Source organism: Corythoichthys intestinalis, chromosome 3 (genome assembly GCF_030265065.1).
Source record: "Corythoichthys intestinalis isolate RoL2023-P3 chromosome 3, ASM3026506v1, whole genome shotgun sequence".
Taxonomy (NCBI): domain Eukaryota; kingdom Metazoa; phylum Chordata; class Actinopteri; order Syngnathiformes; family Syngnathidae; genus Corythoichthys; species Corythoichthys intestinalis.
The window spans coordinates 19,679,780-19,698,932 of record NC_080397.1 but is presented as its reverse complement, the minus strand read 5'-3'; the positions used below and the strand labels follow the sequence as shown (position 1 = coordinate 19,698,932).

The window sequence follows — 19,153 nt, the reverse complement described above, 5'->3', positions numbered from 1 at the left end:
CACATCCACATAATGTTATGGTAGATATAATTTATATAGGACTAGATGCATTATAGATTCGGTAACCTTAGCAGCACATCTACAAAAAGCTAGATGCGGGCGTTAGTAAACGGCCGCCATCTTAAAGCAGTACACTTCCCTGCAAGGCTGTTGTAGCAAACCTTCCAAGCAAACCTAATTAACTTTTTAACTAAAATACTCCTAAATCGGTAAAATATTGACTTGAATCTATCTTTAAAATAGTTTTAAAACTTTCACATGTCGAAAGTAGACAAAAGGGAAATTATGGAATAATGGGAGCAATTTTAACAAATTTAACGGTTGATTCACAACATTAAATTAATTGAATGTAGTTTAAAGCTGCTGATACAGAATGGGGACTGGAGTTTTTTATTTACTGTTATTTTTGTATATTTGTTTACTGCTATATGTTAACTTGATACTGAAATAGTAGTTTGGTTTAGACTGAGAATATTTTTGAACAATTTTGGAACTAATGTACAAAACATTAAAAAAAAAAAAAAAAAAAAAAAAAAAAAAAAAAAAGGAGGGGGGGTGCATCAATAATCGTTTTATAATCGAATCGGAGCCTCTGAATCGTAATCGTAATCGAATCGTTAGGTGTCCAAAGATTCCCAGCTCTACTTGTTAGCTAAATAAACATGTCGTTGATTCTGCCCTTCAAATTTAAACCCTACCGGAAAAGTGAATATTTCACAGAACAAGCAGGAAAAGAAATTGATCGATTTGGATTCGAACCCAAGTTTCCCGTGCAACAGATGAGCACTTAGACCAGAGGACTACACTTCCACCTGACGTTAGAGTCATGATTTTCCTTAAAAAGCAATTGCAACCAAAATGCACTGTAAAACCTCAAAGGGAAACGCAACTGAAAAGAAAGTGCGGCTAGATTGACCACGGAATTAAAAAACGAGGCTGACTTCAGACAGCAAGAAGACAACAAGAACATAGGGACTGCGTATAAGGGTTTTTTGAACACACACAAAAACGCGATCGTGAAAAGGGAGACACAAAAAGGGTCCGTGACAGCAGGTTGGGATCAATAAAAACAAAAAAATTAAAAAACGGGGAAAAACTGCAGTGAGAGGCAGATAGACGGGAAAAAAAACAAGGCAATGATGCCACTAACAACGGAGGGATATACAAACTGTCAAATGGCAGCAAGTCAACACAAGCCGCTTAGGATCGGTTTAAAGACACTGCTGATGAGCTGGAATTGGATGAAGGTACGACGTTGGAAACTCATCCCACATCTTAGTAGTAAAACAATCTGAGCAGCAGCATAATGTGAAAAAAAATCATGCCAGTGGTCATACTAGCTTTGCCTGCTAGCTAACTTTTCTTCCAGTCCAGACCAACAGCATCATCACCCCCAGCGTGCATTGCACGCATAAAACATGGCGCCCTCCGTAAGTTGAAACTTACTAAATATTATAGATTTTTAAATCAATGGCAATAATATATGCGGTTCTCATAACATATTTTAGTAAAAGAGAACAATTGTGGCTTATCAGAGCCTACAAGTCTGCAGGCATGAAAATGGGTCAGGGGTTAAAAAGGTGTGAAGGGTGTGGAGGAAATATGTTCCTGTATGAAATATGTACACTGTACAATTAGGGCTGTCCCAAACGACTAATTTTCTCTCGATTAGTCAGCCGACTATTTTTACGATTAGTCGACTAATCTAATAATTTTTGTTTTCCTTTTTTTTTTTTTAAACTAATTTAGCAATTAAATTTTTGATGATGCTTATTAATTCACAAAAGCATTTTGGAACACTTAAAGTCTTTATTAAAGTACAAATAAACACGCAAATAACAACAATAGGTCACAAATAAACAGTGAGGTCAAATGCTGATAGCATTAACTAGTACAAAAGAATAGAATGTAAACAGATTCAGAACACTGACTTCGCCTTTCAAACATGATTCAAAATAATTCTTAAAAAATATATCTAGCATTAAAGTGCCTGTGACACGAAAAAGCATGTTTATTTCATAATACACGCGGTATTTTATGCCCCTGAATGATATGGGCCGCTTGGATGTGTGTGGAAGCGATCGCTATTTTTATTTAGTTTTTTGAATCCCGCGCCATGAAAATGAGTGACTTCTGGCTTCGGTCTTGCATTGAGGAAGAGGGCGCTGTGACGTGTACGGTAGAAGACGTCCTCTTCACGCTACAGTGTACTGTTGTGTATGAGAACGAAGGATTCAGCTGATTTTGCGGATTAATACGTTTATTTTTCGCATCATGCCAGCCAAACGGCTGCAGAAAAATCATTCTGTATGAGGGAGAGGCGTATGCGCCTTTTTGGAGTTTCAAAAGGTTCCCATTCACCGTGGATATTTACTGTGGGACCATTGGACTTACGAGGAAGTGAGTAAACATCTTGTTTTGTATTATGTCAAATACGAATACAGCGATTACAAAGTAAACACTACAAACTTTCTTTAAATGAAGGACTACTTACGTTTGATCATTGATAGGCATGTAAAAAGCTCTCCTAATGCTCATTAGCAGCAGCACGTTAGCTGCACAACAACTCCAGCCACCCTCCTCCGGGGAACGAACTGTAAATTGCTCTCCGCCGGGCGGTTTGCCGATCCGCAATGACAATCGACAACCAGGTCGTCATGTCAAATAATCCAGGGTAGTTATGTGTGATTTTCCGCTTCGAAGACTTTGAAACATCACTCGGTTCGGGTTAGCATGTCGGCTAGCTGTCACGCCTTCTGGTTTGTTTACATTCTCCGAAGCCGGGGAAGGGAAATGACATATGTCCGATTTAGGTGTCATAAAATATCGTTCGGGAGGTGCGACAGTAAAGGTGAAGTCGACAGTTTTGACCATTATGGAGTAATCTTGCCATGTCGTCCTGAATAAATGCATTTTTATTATTTCATATTCCATTCAGCACAAGACTGTTATTTGTCATGCCATTTATTTAGCAATTGCGGAAAATACTTGGATAAAAAGAATATCCTGTAAAAATATTGAAGTAAAGAGACAGAAACAATGACATTTTGCCGCTCTCTTCGTCGCGTTTTCCTCGTTGTGAATAGTTCCCCCTCGACGGGCTGACTGGTCCTTCTCAAGCCATTTATATAGCTATTGGGGAAAAATACTTGGATAAAAAGAATATCCTGTAAAAATATTGGAGTAGAGAGACTGAAACAATGACATTTTGCGGCTCTCTTCGTCGCATTTTCCTCGTTCTGAATAATTCCCCCTCAATGGGCTGAATAGTAAAACCGATGAGCCCAGTCTACCGCTGACGTCATCCACCTGTTGGGGACGCTAAAGCCCTATAATGGTAGGCGTGGCTAACCGGCAGATTAAAAGACTAATTTCTCGTCATCTGTGCTTTGCTAAATTGTTGTATATAGTCGAATCGTCTCAAAATATGATTCTAATTCACATAATAATGCCATTTAAGACTTTTTTTCTCGTGTCATATGCTCTTTAATATTATAGTATACTACAATATATAATAGTATTATAATCATTTTTCAAAAAGGGTTTAAAGTTCAAGTTAAAAATTTTAAAGCTATTCTTAGTCGAATCTGAACTAGAGCAGGGCGGTAAACCGACAATTTACCGGCACCGAAATTCTTCACGATGACCGACGTAATTTTGACCATGACGGTAAATTCGGTAATTTAATAAAACAAGAAAATATAGTCTTTCCATCCCGCTTTGACTCTGTGTTGTTCGGCAATGTTCATTCCCCTTTAAGAAAGCAGAAAGTGTGCTTACGTATGGAGTCACGTGGTTATCAGGAAGCCAAACAAACAAGAGCCCTGTGAGCAAACGTGATAGAGTGTGGCTTAAGGGAGGTTCGCCAAACTTTCACCCGACATTAAATAGACTCTTGGCGGCATCCAGACAGGCTTTCACCCGCTGTCTTCCCTTGTTCTCACGATTTCCAAAGAGGATGCTTTCAATGCTTTCTACTAGTAGCCAAGCCACAGGCTAACGCTCGTGGCTAACGCTAGCGGCTAACGCTACAAATAAATGTGATGGAGTCGGATAGCGGCTCTAACCTTGGCGAAACACCTGAACTTAATGAGTGGATAGGGCACGGACTGCATCTAGCAATTAGTATGTCACGTTATTGTGTATCTCTGTCTATGTGTGATTTCTGATGGCTGTTATGATAGTAAAGCATTCAGCATAAAGTACAATCCAACAGTGAAAATTTTAATATGACTGTTTAACCCTTTAACACCTAAGCCCTATTTTGGCCGAATTTGCATGCATTTGATGTTGCCTTTATATTTCAAAGAAAAAAATGTTCACAATGGGTCCCTTTTTTCAGGACACCTTGAACTTCATGTCCAAACTGTTGTTTTCTTCACTGACCAATTATAATCCACATTTTGGACCCAAAAAGACAAAAAAATGCCAAAATATTTTTTCAAAATTTGTAATGTTGGTGTCCCATTGACAACCAAACATGCTCGACCAACCGTTTTGAAGCTTGATAATATTTATTCAACTTTTTAGGATAAACATTCAATAGAAAAAAATAAGATTGAATAGTTTTATGTTTGACTATTCAACACAAACAGCGGGTATGGTCATAGGCGTTTTTGGCCTTTACACATACTATGGTCAAAACAGGTTATATACAGTGCAAAATAGTGAGAAAAAAAATTATATATATATCATCTAACACAAAAAAGGTTTGGAGGATATCTCTTTGTGAAGTTAGGTATTATACCCATCACCTTATATAAAGTATACGTACATGCAATCAAGCTTCTCGAACACACATCTATATAAAAATTGAGAAGATTCATAGTGAAGAAAAATATATATATAACATTGAAAAAAGTATTTTCAAAAATATTGACAAGTAGTTCAGTTCAATTCAGTTTTTTCAGGCATGCGGCCCGATAGTTTTTTTTTTTTTTTTTTTTGCGCACTCAATAAAGTTTGTTTTTGAACAGGTCACTGAGCTGCGTCACATACAACGTCACACAGCCTACTCTTCTGCCGTTTGAGCGCTGCTGTCACTTCTACTCGCCGAGACGCCGACTAATCCGAGGAAAACAACGACAAATGCAGCTCATTCTATTCCTTGAGTTGATGAAAAAATGCATTAGCTTGCGCTAAATTTAGTTTTCGATTCATTCTGCACGTTTCAAAGTCGCTCGCGCAATCCAACCGGTGTTCATGCCTCCTTTTCCTTAGTTGGCGCCTAGCTCGGCAATTTATTAAAAATGTTCACATTCGGTTCGTCCTTCTTGACATCACAACGGATCTTGGGATATGTAGTCTTTTGTGCTGCGTTCGGTTTTGAAAAAGGACCAGAAATGATGGAAATATGGAGATAGATACATGGTACATGCAGCGTTTTAATGCATATTTATGAGTGCAATAAAACTATAAAACTCAAATGACATTATCTCCCGTTTTTCATGGTCGATTGACTTCAGATAAAAACTGGCGTGGACATCAGCTTCCGCACTTTCAAATGAGACCAACCAGCGGCACGTGGGTGACGTAATTACAGCGTGACGAAGCTTCAAATACGACATGCATAAACGCGTCGCTGCCGACACGTTCGGTGTTAAAGGGTTAATGGCCCCAGCTATTTTTCTGTATGTGCTTAATTCTGTGTCATTAGATCAATGCAGCTTTAATGTGTCTGTGTGGGGGTTCATGTGTGCTTGCATGTATTAAAAAATGCACTGAGGGAAAAAAAAACTGAAACCTTGAAGTAAACACTTGTGTTAAGTAAATATGTCACAGCAGCAATTAACAATAAGTTGTCTTTTTGAAGTGTACTGTTCAAGCTGTAAGTCATTTGTATTACAATGACATGTTTGCACAGGCATATTGATTTTGACAATGTACATTGTTCAAGCCATACAAGCTGTTATAAATGTTCGTACTTGAATTCTTATTGTTTACAATCAGTTTTTGTATACTTAATGTTTAGACTGCATGTACGATTGTTAAACATATTAAATTGAAAGCTGGTAAATAAATCAACAAGAAACGGTTAATCTGTATTTCATGCATTGATTCAGATTTTCAAATTATATAACAGTCCGCTTGGGCAAATTTATGGTCATTTATCGTTATCGAGGTAAATCTGCTCAATTTACTGCGATACGTGCTTAAGACCATATCGCCCAGCCCTAATCTGAACTCACTCTGAAGTATGTTGGATTAACTCCAGAACTCGTTATTTATGTGACAAACATGACATGCTTTTATTTTGAAATGTTCACTGGAAGTACATTCGCTAAACCGCTAACAGTAAGCTTTACACTCTGCAAAAAAAAGCTCTTTTTGTCATTGTATGTGGTGTCAGTAATCAATTTACTTCATTTTTTTTTTTGCAAATGCTGTTAACCAGCGATTTTTCATGTTTGAAGTGTCACCTTTTAACCACAAGTTTGCGTTTTGGAGAAGACTGCCAATGTTTTATAGCAGGCTAAAGTAGGTTGCCTTTTTCACCATTAGCCTCAATGTAGCAATGCTAACGTTTACAGTGTTTAATATAGTTGTGTTTCCTTATTTTGTATGTCTGAACTTTAATTCTACGGTGTGTTGATGACCAATAAACAACTGAGAAAAGAACTGGAGTCTCATATGCCATCAACGCGCACATGTACACGCACGCACAAATCTATGCACGCACCCACGCGACGATAAAACGCAGCCTTGAAAATTACCGCCCTCATTTTTACTTTCCGTGCGATAAATGGACTCATTGCATATCGCGACAGGCTTAGCAACTTCAATAAAACATGTTAGTTAGATGGATTTACAATCTGCAGCTTGCAATTGTCTCCTGTCGTATTCCAAAATTACATCTGGGTGACGGCTATTTAGGTGTTCATTCACGGCCGCCCAGCATGCAGCCAAGTTTGGCATTGAAGAGACAGGACACAAGAGTGTAACCCTCCTTTTTCGTTGAAATAAGACACTGTTTTGGCCACTCTGGTACGCTTTTTTTGGCTTTGTGCTGCTTTCCCCGCTTGCATACCAGGCATCCGACATTAAAAAAATCTCTCGAACCACCCCCTCCAAAAAAATGTCTCCTCAGATCCACACAATTCACGTAAGTCACCCTTTTTGACTTCAAAACGGCGAATTTCACCGAAAGATGAGAGATTTTCATGCCTATGGCAGCCAATAAATCAATACATACAAAATGAATAAATACATTTTAAAACCCGATCTTTTTCACTCGGTTCAGATCTTCTTAAAATGACGTGATGAAGCCCGAGTTCCCATCACGTGATCGGACAGGTGACATCCGTAAATATCACTTTTTATTTCAATCTGATCAATCAGATAAACATATTTACATTTTTTCCCCTCTCATCCATATATACAGTTCTAAAAGTTGCAGATGTAGTTTGTGATCATTTCTCAAAAGAACCAGATGCGGTTTAGTCGGCTGGTTGACTGACACACAGGAAGGCCCCAGTATGAGGTATCCCCCTTTTTAGCATGGGAAAGTGAGGTTTGAGCAAGCCACTGGGGAGAGATGTGTGGGCAAGGGATGGGAAAGATGTGTGCTTCGTGTTTTGGTGCTCTAAGAAAAGCAGAGGGACTCACGCTAACGCAGTGCATCTTGCCTTCCTTCCCCATTGCCTCCGCGTTTGTGTGTGTGCTAGTTGTCATGACGCCCGCCTCCACTTGCCCTTCACGCTGGAATGAGGAGACAGACAAATAGGCATGCATTTGCAAAACATTTTTGTTGGATAACGAATCACTGTCAAGTAAAAAGACAAAAACATTTGTATATTTTCAAGATAAAAATCTCATGTATTCAAGTTTAAATTCATATTTTCTTGTTTTTAAAGGAGTAATTCCGACTAAATTTGTATTCTTCCGACGAAAGTTGTATATTTTTGGGAACAGTTTTGCATATGTGGAATGAAAACTCAGATAATATTGGAGGGGAATGTGAAATGTTTCAAAAAGTATAAATTCTTTGAGAAAAAGCTGCATATTTTTAGACAACTCATATATATTAGGGCTGTCAAACGATTAAAAATTTTTAATCGAATTAATTACAGCTTAAAAATTAATTAATCGTAATTAATCGCAATTCAAACCATCTATAAAATATGCCATATTTTTCTGTAAATTATTGTTGGAATGGAAAGATAAGACACAAGATGGATACATACATTCAACATGCAGTACATAAGGACTGTATTTGTTTATTATAACAATAAATCAACAAGATGGCATTAACATTATTAACATTAACATTCATCCATGGTTAGAAAGTCTTGTAGTTCTTAAAAGAAAAATGTTAGTACAAGTTATAGAAATTTTATATTAAAACCCCTCTTAATGTTTTCGTTTTAATTAAATTTGTAAAATTTTCAATCAAAAAATAAACTAGTAGCCCGCCATTGTTGATGTCAATAATTACTTACACAATGCTCATGGGTGCTGAAGCCTATAAAATCAGTCGCACCCAAGCGCCAGCAGAGGGCGGCAAAACTCCATATAACACAATTAACAAGCAGTTCACTGTACTGTCATTTAAATCTGTCTGAGCGGGGGGAGTGCGTTAATTGCGTCAAATAATTTAACGTGATTAATTTAAAAAATTAATTGACAGCCCAAATATATATGTTTTTTTAGAAAGATGGAACACATTTTTAAGACGGAAAGTTGCATATTTTCAATGTCAACATTGATACAACAGTATATTTAAAAATGTTAAAAGTTTAAGAGTAAAAGAATAAAATGTTTTTGTTTCAAGACAAAATTAAGGAAGACTTATCAGAGAAACCGTTTGGGTTGACTGTGTGCATTGTAAGGGTGAGCAGTGACCTGATAAAAGTTATTTTCCAGCATAGTTGAAATATAAAATAGTCGGTATTCTTTGAAGCAAGGGATAACCTGCTGATTAAAGGAGTTTTACTTAGTTCACACAGCAAGTCAATTCCGATTTCTTTACCCCGTTTTTCAACACTTATCTGATATCTTCATGCAGTATGAACAGTCCAATTCCTATGTTTTCAAATCCGATCTGGGCCTCTTTCATATGTGAATATAAATTGGATAAGTATCCGATGCCTGTGCACTACAAATGCTCATCAGTACACATATACAGTATGTCAGCAACAAGTGAAATACAACACCACTGTTCGACAACACAAACAAAATGTGCGAACGAGCAATGACAAACCAAAGCACAAAAATACCTTTTGCTTCTTGATACCGCAAAGCTATCAGGTTAAATAAAATGTGTGCTTCGGTAGCATTAAATCTTCAAAAGTTTCCACAAAAGCATGATGGCCGAGACCTCCCTTTCCGTAAACAGTGCACTGCGACACGTCACGGAGTAATTCGCTTATCTTTGTGCAATATAAGCTGCTACACAGAAAAATCTTTTTCTTTTTTTAAACAAAAAAACCTGAATTAAGCCAACTATTGCTTAATGTGGATACATAATTTTAAAATTCAATTGGTGACAGAATATGCCTATATAAAAAAACTTTACTTTTTCTTTAGTTTAGAAAATGTCATACTGTTCCGATCACATATTTTTGCACCCGAGTCCGAGTCATCTGATTTTGAGAATCTGGCGATACCGAGTCCCGATCCGACAGCGGGGAAATTTTTTTTGGTTTGTTCTTATACTGTACTTTTTACAGTACTTCCTCTTCCGCTGTTTCCGGGTGTTGTGGAGTATAAAATGTATATATTTTTTGTATCTTTTGGCAATGCCATTGTATCTCTGGATTATTTTGTCAATTTTTAGCCCTTAAAAAGTAAAAAAAAAAAAAAAAAAAAAGATATAAATTGGGCCTGAATGGAAAAAAATAACATTGCAATATCACAGTTACATTTTGCATTAGTTGCAACTAACTTTCTTCTTGAGGTTGACATGCTACCCAGTGTCCCACCGTGCAGCCTTCTTCATGTTAATAATGAATAAGAATAACATAAAAAATGCTTGACTTTATTAAATGCTTAATTGAGTGAGTCCAATCAAATTCACTCACGCTTTGACGCTCACGCTGCCGAGAAGAGCCTCTCACTTGAATGAGTTGCCACAAACTGGTGTGTAACAAACTAACCAATAATTGACACATTTGCACCTTTGATCGCAGAGCTAGTCTGAGTAGATAAAAGCTACAAACCTGTCAATCGTCGTTAACTTTAACTACCAAACACAAGCTGGTGACCAGGAAAAAAAAAAAAAAAAGTTTGGTCGCACTGCTTAGCTAGCAGGAGCGAGGTGAGGCTATACGAGAATGAAGCAAAAAAATATATATATATATATTTTTTATATTAAAAACCCAATCCCATTCCCCCAATTTTGATCCTTTGAAAAATGCCGTGATTGGCATATATATTGTACTTATATATAGCCACACAAAATCTTACCTCTAGTATCTTGCGTGTGAGGCATGTCCCTTGGGTCTGAAGCCTAAAGAGGTTATTGATCCCAAACAGCTCCCCCTTTTTGGTGCCCTGCACGGCATCAAAGTACCGCCTCGCACTCTCCATGCCAACAACTGAGCTTTGCAATTGCTGATTGTAAACAAAGAAAGGGTTGTCAGTGATTATTTAACTATCATCATTATGAAGTATTTTATTTGGTCTAACACAAAATTCTAACAACAAATTAAAATTGGAAGTAGCAATTAACAGGCCCTCAGAATTATTTTAATGAAATAGTTTTTTATTCTATAAGTACAGTTCAGAGGTAATTTTTCATTTCATTAAATTCACATTCAATCTTTAGGAACTGTTTGTTTATCAACATATATGTTGGTCATGTTTCCTCTATACTTAAACAGTGTTTAAATATCGAGGTTTTACAACAGGGTTTATGTACAAGAAAAAAGTTTTGTTCCAGAAAAAAATAGGGAGCTTCAAAAAGGCAAAAAAAAAAAAAAAAAAAAAATGTCGTGAGGAATCTCTTCAAGAGATCTTTTGCGGTGTCTAATGAAGCCGTAAACATTAAACCCACAAAAAACCGTGATAGTTTAAGACATTAAACATTTGTTTGATCGTTTGATAAACTATTGAGTATGGCCCGAGGCTGACTGTCCTTTGATATACTAGAAAGTAAAGATTCTCAATATCAGTGTTTCCCAACCTTTTTTGAGTCAACACATACCAGGTGCAGTACTTTCGAACAATTATAACAGTACTACCACCAAAAGGTTTATATACTGAACAAATATTAATGGTGATATTTTGAGAGCAAATTATTGTTAAATTGTCACTATACATTGTTGGTATAGTACAGTATGATGTAAGGATATTTGTCCTAGTAAATCATGGAAAAAAGAATAACAGGAAACGCTGTCCAGTGGCACGTTATGATTTCTGGCATTACATTAACTTCATAATTACAGTATCTGAGTACCTGTTTGTAGACTTGTCTGAGGTAGGTAATTTCCTCCACGGTCCCCAATGAGATGAGCCTGAAAACAGTCACGTCTCTGCACTGGCCAATACGATACGCTCTGAAGAGACGCACATAATAGAAATGACCACCGAACAGACGTTAAATAGTGGAACATTTGGATGAAGGAAAAAAAAAAACTTTGGAATATGATACAGACAAAGTGAAGACAAAAATGAAGACAGACAAACCTGTCAATAGCCTGGAGGTCATTGGCTGGGTTCCATGTTGGGTCGAATAATATCACAACATTGGCCCCTACAAAGTTAAGGCCTAGACCACCTGCCCTGGAAAGTATATATACTGTATTTATCAATTAGTCTTCATATCAGTCCTGGTACAGCCAGTGTTGTGCATGAACACGTTCATATTTTGAGCGAGCATGAACTGAACGCTTCATATTTTGGACTCATGAATGTTACTGTGAAGGTGCTCATTCTAGCGGTTGTGAGTGACGTTCATAACCTCGTTCATTATCAAGTACTGGTTTCGTGCAGCAAAGAACATACGCGACTATAGCCTATCAGTGATGTCAACTATTTTTTTATGCACCGTAACTCGTGCACATCACAGTACATGTCATCAAAAAATGCTTAACGGCATTGGGAAGACGCGTTGAGAGAGAACTTTCCTCCATGACCAAACCTAAGTAGATAATTCCTTTCTAAGGCTTTTTATTTTTGTACTTCTTGAGTGCCTCTGCTTTTTGAATTGTCGCTTTTTTGATCCCCACACCAAAGAGCACCAAAAGTGTACTTTGTACACCCAGCAGCACTCCATGCACCTCATGTTATACTGTGGATAATTCTTTATTTAGAGAAAGTTTTTGGTGTTTACTTTGGAATCGCTGCATTTGCAGCCATTTGCATGTGCAGAGCTAAAAGAACTACTAAAGTTATTTTTTTTTAAATCATGAACTTTAGTTCAAAATTATAAATTATGAACTATGAATTGAACAGTTCATTTTAACGTTTGCAAACTGCAATTTGAACTAGTTCATGTAGAAAATGAACTTGAGTCTCATTAAGCGAGCAAACATTCCAGAAAAGCCTTTCGCTTGGCGTGTGCGATTGCCTCAGCATCTCGACAGGTGACATGCAAGCGCTCTCTTGCTTTGTCTCCTTCAAGTGTCTGAGCGTTCCGTCAGGGCGCATATGAGCGTCTCACGTCAACTGAATCCCCCATCTGCCACCTCTTGCTCATCCCAGTTGTCTCCGGTGATAGAATTTTGTATCGAAGTGCATCCGAATGATTTGTGCTTACAAGTAAATCATTAACCATGTCCACCAAGAGAATGGCGACCAAAGACAGTAAGAAAAAGAAAATAATGCTTGGAATTTAAACGAAGCACAGAATAAGAAGATAAAATGAAAAGAGTGTGCATTTCAGCTATCTTTGTAAAGCGTTTTAGCGTTCGAGTCCTACAATCTGGTAAGTGCTTGTGTATAAATAACATTGTTTTTATACTTTTACATTTCCTTTTTAGATGTTTAGCCTTAAAAATGATGCCTTGACTTATAGTTTAGGGGTAACTTGAGGGGGTCGTGGGAAGTGTTGCACGCGTTATCTGGCATTAAATTTCCTATGGAGAAAATACATTAATGATACGAGCACATCCACATTACGAGCTTGGCCGTGGAACGCATCATGTTCCCATTATGATGGTCTCACTGTATAGTTGAGTCATTTTTGTCAAACGACAATCTGCAGAAATACAGTAGCGCACATTAGGCCTGAACGATATATCGTTTAAACATCGCCATCGCGATGTGCGCATGCGCAATAGTCCCATCGCAAGGACGTGCGATAGTTTTTTCATTTCATTTTTTTAAATCCACAAACGTTTGTTTTGAGGAAGGAGCGCGAAGGAGAGCGCACAGCCTCTCATCTCATTCCCTCCAACTCGCAGTCATCGGCCCCTCCCCTGCTACAGCGGAATGGAGGGAGGAGGGGCCGAACAGCAGAGCGGAGGGAGGAGGGGCCGTTTTCAAAGTGAAAGCAAGCAACACGTTGAATAGGGAAGACTGTCTCCAAAAGGAGTTTTGGAAGTATTTTGGCTATCGACAAGAATATAAGGAACAAAAAACAGCCCTGTTGACAGTGCCTCGCCATGGTTGCCTCAACAAGAAGTAATCCGTCGAACATGTGGGACCATTTAAAACGCAGGTATCTATGCATTCCTGCTACGAGCTTCCCATCAGAGGCTTTTTAGTACAGGTGGGAACATTGTTACGTGCCAGCGTTGTTGTCTCAAGCCTGCAATGGTGGATAAACTAGTAGTCTTGGCCAAAAACCTATGAGACCCAGTTGAGAATTGCTGAGCAAGGAAGGTGGACGATATGCAGACAAATACATAACACAGCTGCAGGAATGTCTTTTCTTCTTTTTATTCATGTGACAGCTAACAGGAAGGCAGGAAATTTGGGAGTTAAAATGGTTCTGTTATTCATCAGTTATTTGCTGTTATTCAGTTCAATTATTTACAAGTTCAATTGAGTTTCTGTTTCTTTTATATTTAAATTAATTGTAAATCGTATTTTTCAAATAACTATAGTACAGCTGCACATAAAGTTTTGATACTTAATATTTTTTAAATATTTTTACAATTTTGTTGCAGTTTTGCAGTTTTATATTGTTATATTTTGTGTAAACAACTCAGGGGACTAATGCACTTGCACTTTTATTTGACAGATTTAATATTTAAGTTCAAATATGTTGACAACTTTATTGTTTTACTGAGGTTTTTATTTATTGTTATAGTTTGTGAACAACTCTTATTTGTCATATTTAATATTTTTGTTCAACTATGTTTACAACTTTGTTGTTATTTTACAGAAGTTTTTATTTATTGTTATATTTTGTCAAAAACTTAGGGGACGAATGCACCTGCTCTTTTATTTGTCATTTAATGTATTTGCTGCTGTTGAAGTGTCAAATATTGTGTTCAATAAATTATCTATTTTGTGCAGACATTGCTTCCTGGATCCCTTCATAATAATACAGCAATCTTAATCATTCACAAATGAAACGGTATTATATGAATACACTGTGGTCACGGTGTGTCATGCAAAGTATTTCCAAACAGCTATTCAAGTCATCTAGTGAAAATTTCTTTAAAAAAAAAAAAAAAAAAAAAATATATATATATATATATATATATATATATATATATATATATATATATATATATATTTTTTTTTACTATCGCAATATAATATCGCAATATATTGCACACCTCAAAAAAAAAATAGTTTTTTCCAATATCGTTCAGGCCTAGCGCACATTATTTTTGAGTATTTACTGTGAGTATACACTGACATGGTGGACACCAAGCACAGGTTGATGTGAGCAGAGGTGTTGAACTCCTTGACAATGTGCACTCTCTCTTTAGCTTTGGTGGTCCCATCCAATCTGCTATAGTCATGCCCCTCAGCCATGAAGTAGCTCTCCAGAATGTCCAACACCTGCCAAGGACCAAATCAAAAGAAACCAATGGTAAAGCATCTGTGAATTTTCACTGCAATTCAAGCTCATCTAATTTAATTGAAAAGAGACAATTACAACACCCTGATGCAAGATAACATTCCCCTTATAAATACAATCCCAATTCCAATGAAGTTGGGACGTTGTGTTAAATATAAATAAAAACAGAATACAATGATTTGCAAATCATGTTCAACCTATAATTAATTGAATACAGTATGAAAACATGATATTTATAGTTTAAACTGATAAACTATAATTGATTCATAAAATCCACTTAGAACTTAATGGCCGCAACAAATCCTAAAAGAGCTGGGTGAGTCAAATTGAGGAATGCTCACAGATTAAGCTATAAATCAAGCAAAAATGGGAAAGAAATCCACCTACAAAGCTTCAACAATTTGTGTCTTCAGTTCCAAAACATTTACTGAGTGTCATTAAAAGAAAAGTTGATGTAACACAGTGCAAAACATGACCCTGTCCCAACTTTTTTGGAAAGGTTTGCAGCCATAAAATTCCAAGTTAACGGGTATTGAGTTTGAACATCAAATATTACGTCTTTATACAGTATTCATCTAAATTTAGGTTGAACATGATTTGCAAATCATTTATTCTGTTTTTATTTATGTTTAACACAAGGTCCCAACTTCTTTGGAATTTGAATTGACACCAAAGGAATCAAACCCTCTGAATCACAGTATAAATCAGTTCATTGAACTAAGAGTGTAATGACTACTTCAATACAAATTGTTGATTCTGCCTGTGTTCCTAATATCCAATTGGATTGATCTCTGCTCGTCAAGTCAACACGCTACATAGATTGATCTGAGCAAACTTTAAAAAGTGATCTGTGATCATTCCATTGTATGGCTACTAGGAATTACAGCATTGGATTTTAACATTTCATGTCTAATTGTGTATGTGTTTCAATTTCAACAAGCACACTTTCCTATCGCTTTACATTGTCTCTTGCCATACAGAGTGCTGTGACAATGCTATGGGCATGCACGGACTGTTACCCAGTTGAACTGTAGCTGCACTGCAAATAGAGGGGCTGCTTTGGCAAGGCAAGCCAAATTTATTTATATAGCACAATTCAACACAAGGCAATTCAAAGTGCTTATCATCACATGAAGATCATAAAAATCACATTTAAATCAATACAACGTAAAAACCAAGACAATCAAAATAGGAAATAAAATTTATACATAAAAATCGCATTTAATCACAAATAGAATAAAATAAATAAAAAATAAAACAAAAACTACTACTACTCATTAGAGGTGTGCAAAATTTCCGATTCTTAGATTATTCGCGATTCGGCCGTGGAAGATTCGAGAACGATTCACAAACATCCAAATTCCGATTATTGAAATATGCCAAGTAAAGCGGAAGTACAACACACTCAGCGCGCCGCGCGGTCTTCGGGACGGAACGGAGCGGGAGTAGCTAAACATTATGCTTCTCATTAACCGGCCCCTCGGGTAATGCCAACGCTCAACTCACGGCTCTAGCTCAACTCATGCCACGAGATAAAAAAACACAACAACATACTTGACTGCTGCCGAAAAGCTGCTACAAGTACAGCTAAGCTACATAATGTTACGGTAGATATCATTTATATAGGACTAGATGGATTATCGACTCGGTAGCGGTAGCAGCACATCTGCAAAAAGCTAGATGCGGGCGTTAGTAAACGGCCGCCATCTTAAAGCAGTAAACTTCCCTGCAATGCTGTTGTAGCGAACCTTCCAAGCAAACCTAATTAACTTTTTATCTAAAATACTCCTAAATCGGTAAAATATTGACTTGAATCTATCTTTAAAATAGTTTTAAAACTTTCACATGTCAAAAGTAGACAAAAGGGAAATTATGGAATAACGGGAGCAATTTTAACAACTTTAACGGTTGATTCACAACATTAAACTAATTGAATGTAGTTTAAAGCTGCTGATACTGAATGGGGACTGGAGTTTTTTTATTTAATGTTATTTTTGTATATATGTTTACTGCTATATGTTAACTTGATACTGAAATAGTAGTTTGGTTTAGCCTGCGAGTATTTTTGAACAATTTTGGAACTAATGTACAAAACTTTATTTAAAAAAAAAAAAAAAAAAAAAAAGGAGGGGGGTGCATCAATAATCGTTTTATAATCGAATCGGAGCCTCTGAATCATAATCGTAATCAAATCGTTAGGTGCCCAAAGATTCCCAGCTCTACTACTCATAATAATTGAAATCAGCAATGGAGATAAGCAAAAGAGGAATACAAAGCAAGTAGATTGAAATATATAGACAGTTATGGATATGCAGTGCTAAACAAAAGCGTTTTTAGCCCTGATTTAAAGGAGCTAGCAGTTTGAGCATACTTCAGACATTCAGGTAACTTGTTCCAGAGGTGAGGAGCATAATGACTAAATGCTGCCTCACCCTGCTTGGTTCTTGTTCTTGGAACATGCACGAGACCGGTTCCAGACGACCTTAGGGGTCTAGATGTCTCGTAGGAATCTAACAAATCAAGCATGTATTTTGGTCCAAGGCCATTAAGTGTTTTGTAGACGAGCAGTAGTATTTTATAGTCTATCCTTTGACTCACTGGAAGCCAGTATCGCGATTTCAAAACCGGTGTAATGTGGTCCAGCTTCCTTGTATTTGTGAGGACTCTGGCTGCAGCATTCTGTACTAGCTGCAGCTTCCTGACTGATTTTTTATCAAGACCCATAAATATACCGTTGCAATAGTCCAATCTGCTGAAAATGAATGCATGCATGCATAAGTTTTTCCATGTCTTGGTGAGTCAGAGTCACCTATTTTTTAGGTGGTAATAAGCAGATTTAGTGACGGACTTTAGATGGCTATCATATTTTAGGTCTGAGTCAATAATTACGCCAAGGTTTCTGACTTGATTTGTAGCTGTAAGTGACATTGTGCTAAGGTGCCTGCTTATCTTTGACCTTTCCTTTTTTGATTTCCTTTGATTGACGACGAATAGGTAGAGCATGTTCACACCCAGAACAGCACCTTCTTATATTTATTGTATGCGTTATGTAAATGGTCTGAAGGTAAATGGTTGGTTCGCTCCCGGCCGTTTTTCTGGATTTTGATTGATTTTGCAAGGCCCACAGAAAATTCTGTTGTATTGCTATATAAACATGGAACCCACCAAAAGAAAGTTTAGACTCTCTTCTTTCAGCAGAAAAAAAAGTAAATTGATATCTTTTCCCATTCTTTAGAAATCAGCATTAGAAAATAGCTTAGTTTGAGCAATTTTCCAATTTCTGGTGAAAAAAACTGAGAAAATGAGCTTTTTGTAAACGCATACATTTCAAACATAACTTTGACTTTAACCAAGCTATTTTTTGCATTAGTTACATCCCAAACATCTGAATAATGTTTGCCTTTTACAAAATACCATGAACAACCAGACAAATAGAGCTTTTGATAGCAAAGTAACAATTTATTCACACGTGACTACTGAGAGATGACGGTTTTTGCTGAGATGACGCCGTTGTTGCCACGTCAGCCATGTAAACTTTTCCCTCATCGTTGTCTGTCTCACAAAGATGGATTATTTTTGCATTTCTGCGGGGTCTGCTCGGCGAGCCGCTGCAATAGGGGTCTCGCTCGTTTTGCTCGGTCGTCCAGCGCCTGGCCTCCCAGGCGTCCTCTCGGTTATTTTGTTCAGTCGGAGCGTCGCCTGGCATCATGCCGCCAACGCTCCGACCATGCTGCCCGGCCTTCACTGCTGTTGAATCGGGTTGCCTTGTCTTACAAAATGCCCTACTGCCCTCCAGTTGCCAGTTTTATTGCTTTAAAATGGGTCTGGAGCGTTGTTCTTTGTTTCTCAGATAGAGCGGAAGCTATATATGCTTCTTATTAAAAAAAAAAAAAAATTAAACGCAAAAGATGTATAAATACGTTTTTGGGACAGTGAAGCATTTAAAAATATAATGTATTTATACGTTTCTGGGAGCAAATGAGTTAACAACTGTAAATAAAAAGTTCAGCATCAATATCAACAGCGCTTTCTTGATTGGGGCAAAAAGGCAGAAAATCTATTAGTTCTACTTCATATTATCATTCAGTGTCAGGTGACAGTGCATCTCATTTTCTTAAAAGTTCTAATTGATTTTGCTCATAAAGCCCCACGGCTTACCAACTAATCTTTGTCACGAGAGAAAGAGCAAGGTCTGCTGCTTGTGTTTTGTCTATAAATAAGGCATAAGGCTCCAAT

The 19,153-nt window shown here is 37.2% G+C and overlaps 1 protein-coding gene across 1 annotated transcript in view; it reads right to left on the bottom strand.

Moving 5' to 3' along the window:
* The window catches only part of ercc6l2 (excision repair cross-complementation group 6-like 2), a 41,875-nt gene that overhangs the window by 10,826 nt on the left and 11,896 nt on the right, over positions 1-19,153 (bottom strand). The window contains exons 12-16 of the mRNA XM_057832569.1: positions 14,753-14,898; positions 11,626-11,721; positions 11,396-11,495; positions 10,405-10,551; positions 7,606-7,698 (exon numbers count right to left, since the gene is read on the bottom strand). Coding sequence (XP_057688552.1) covers positions 7,606-7,698; positions 10,405-10,551; positions 11,396-11,495; positions 11,626-11,721; positions 14,753-14,898 — 582 coding nt within the window. The remainder of the gene's footprint in view (positions 1-7,605; positions 7,699-10,404; positions 10,552-11,395; positions 11,496-11,625; positions 11,722-14,752; positions 14,899-19,153) is intronic.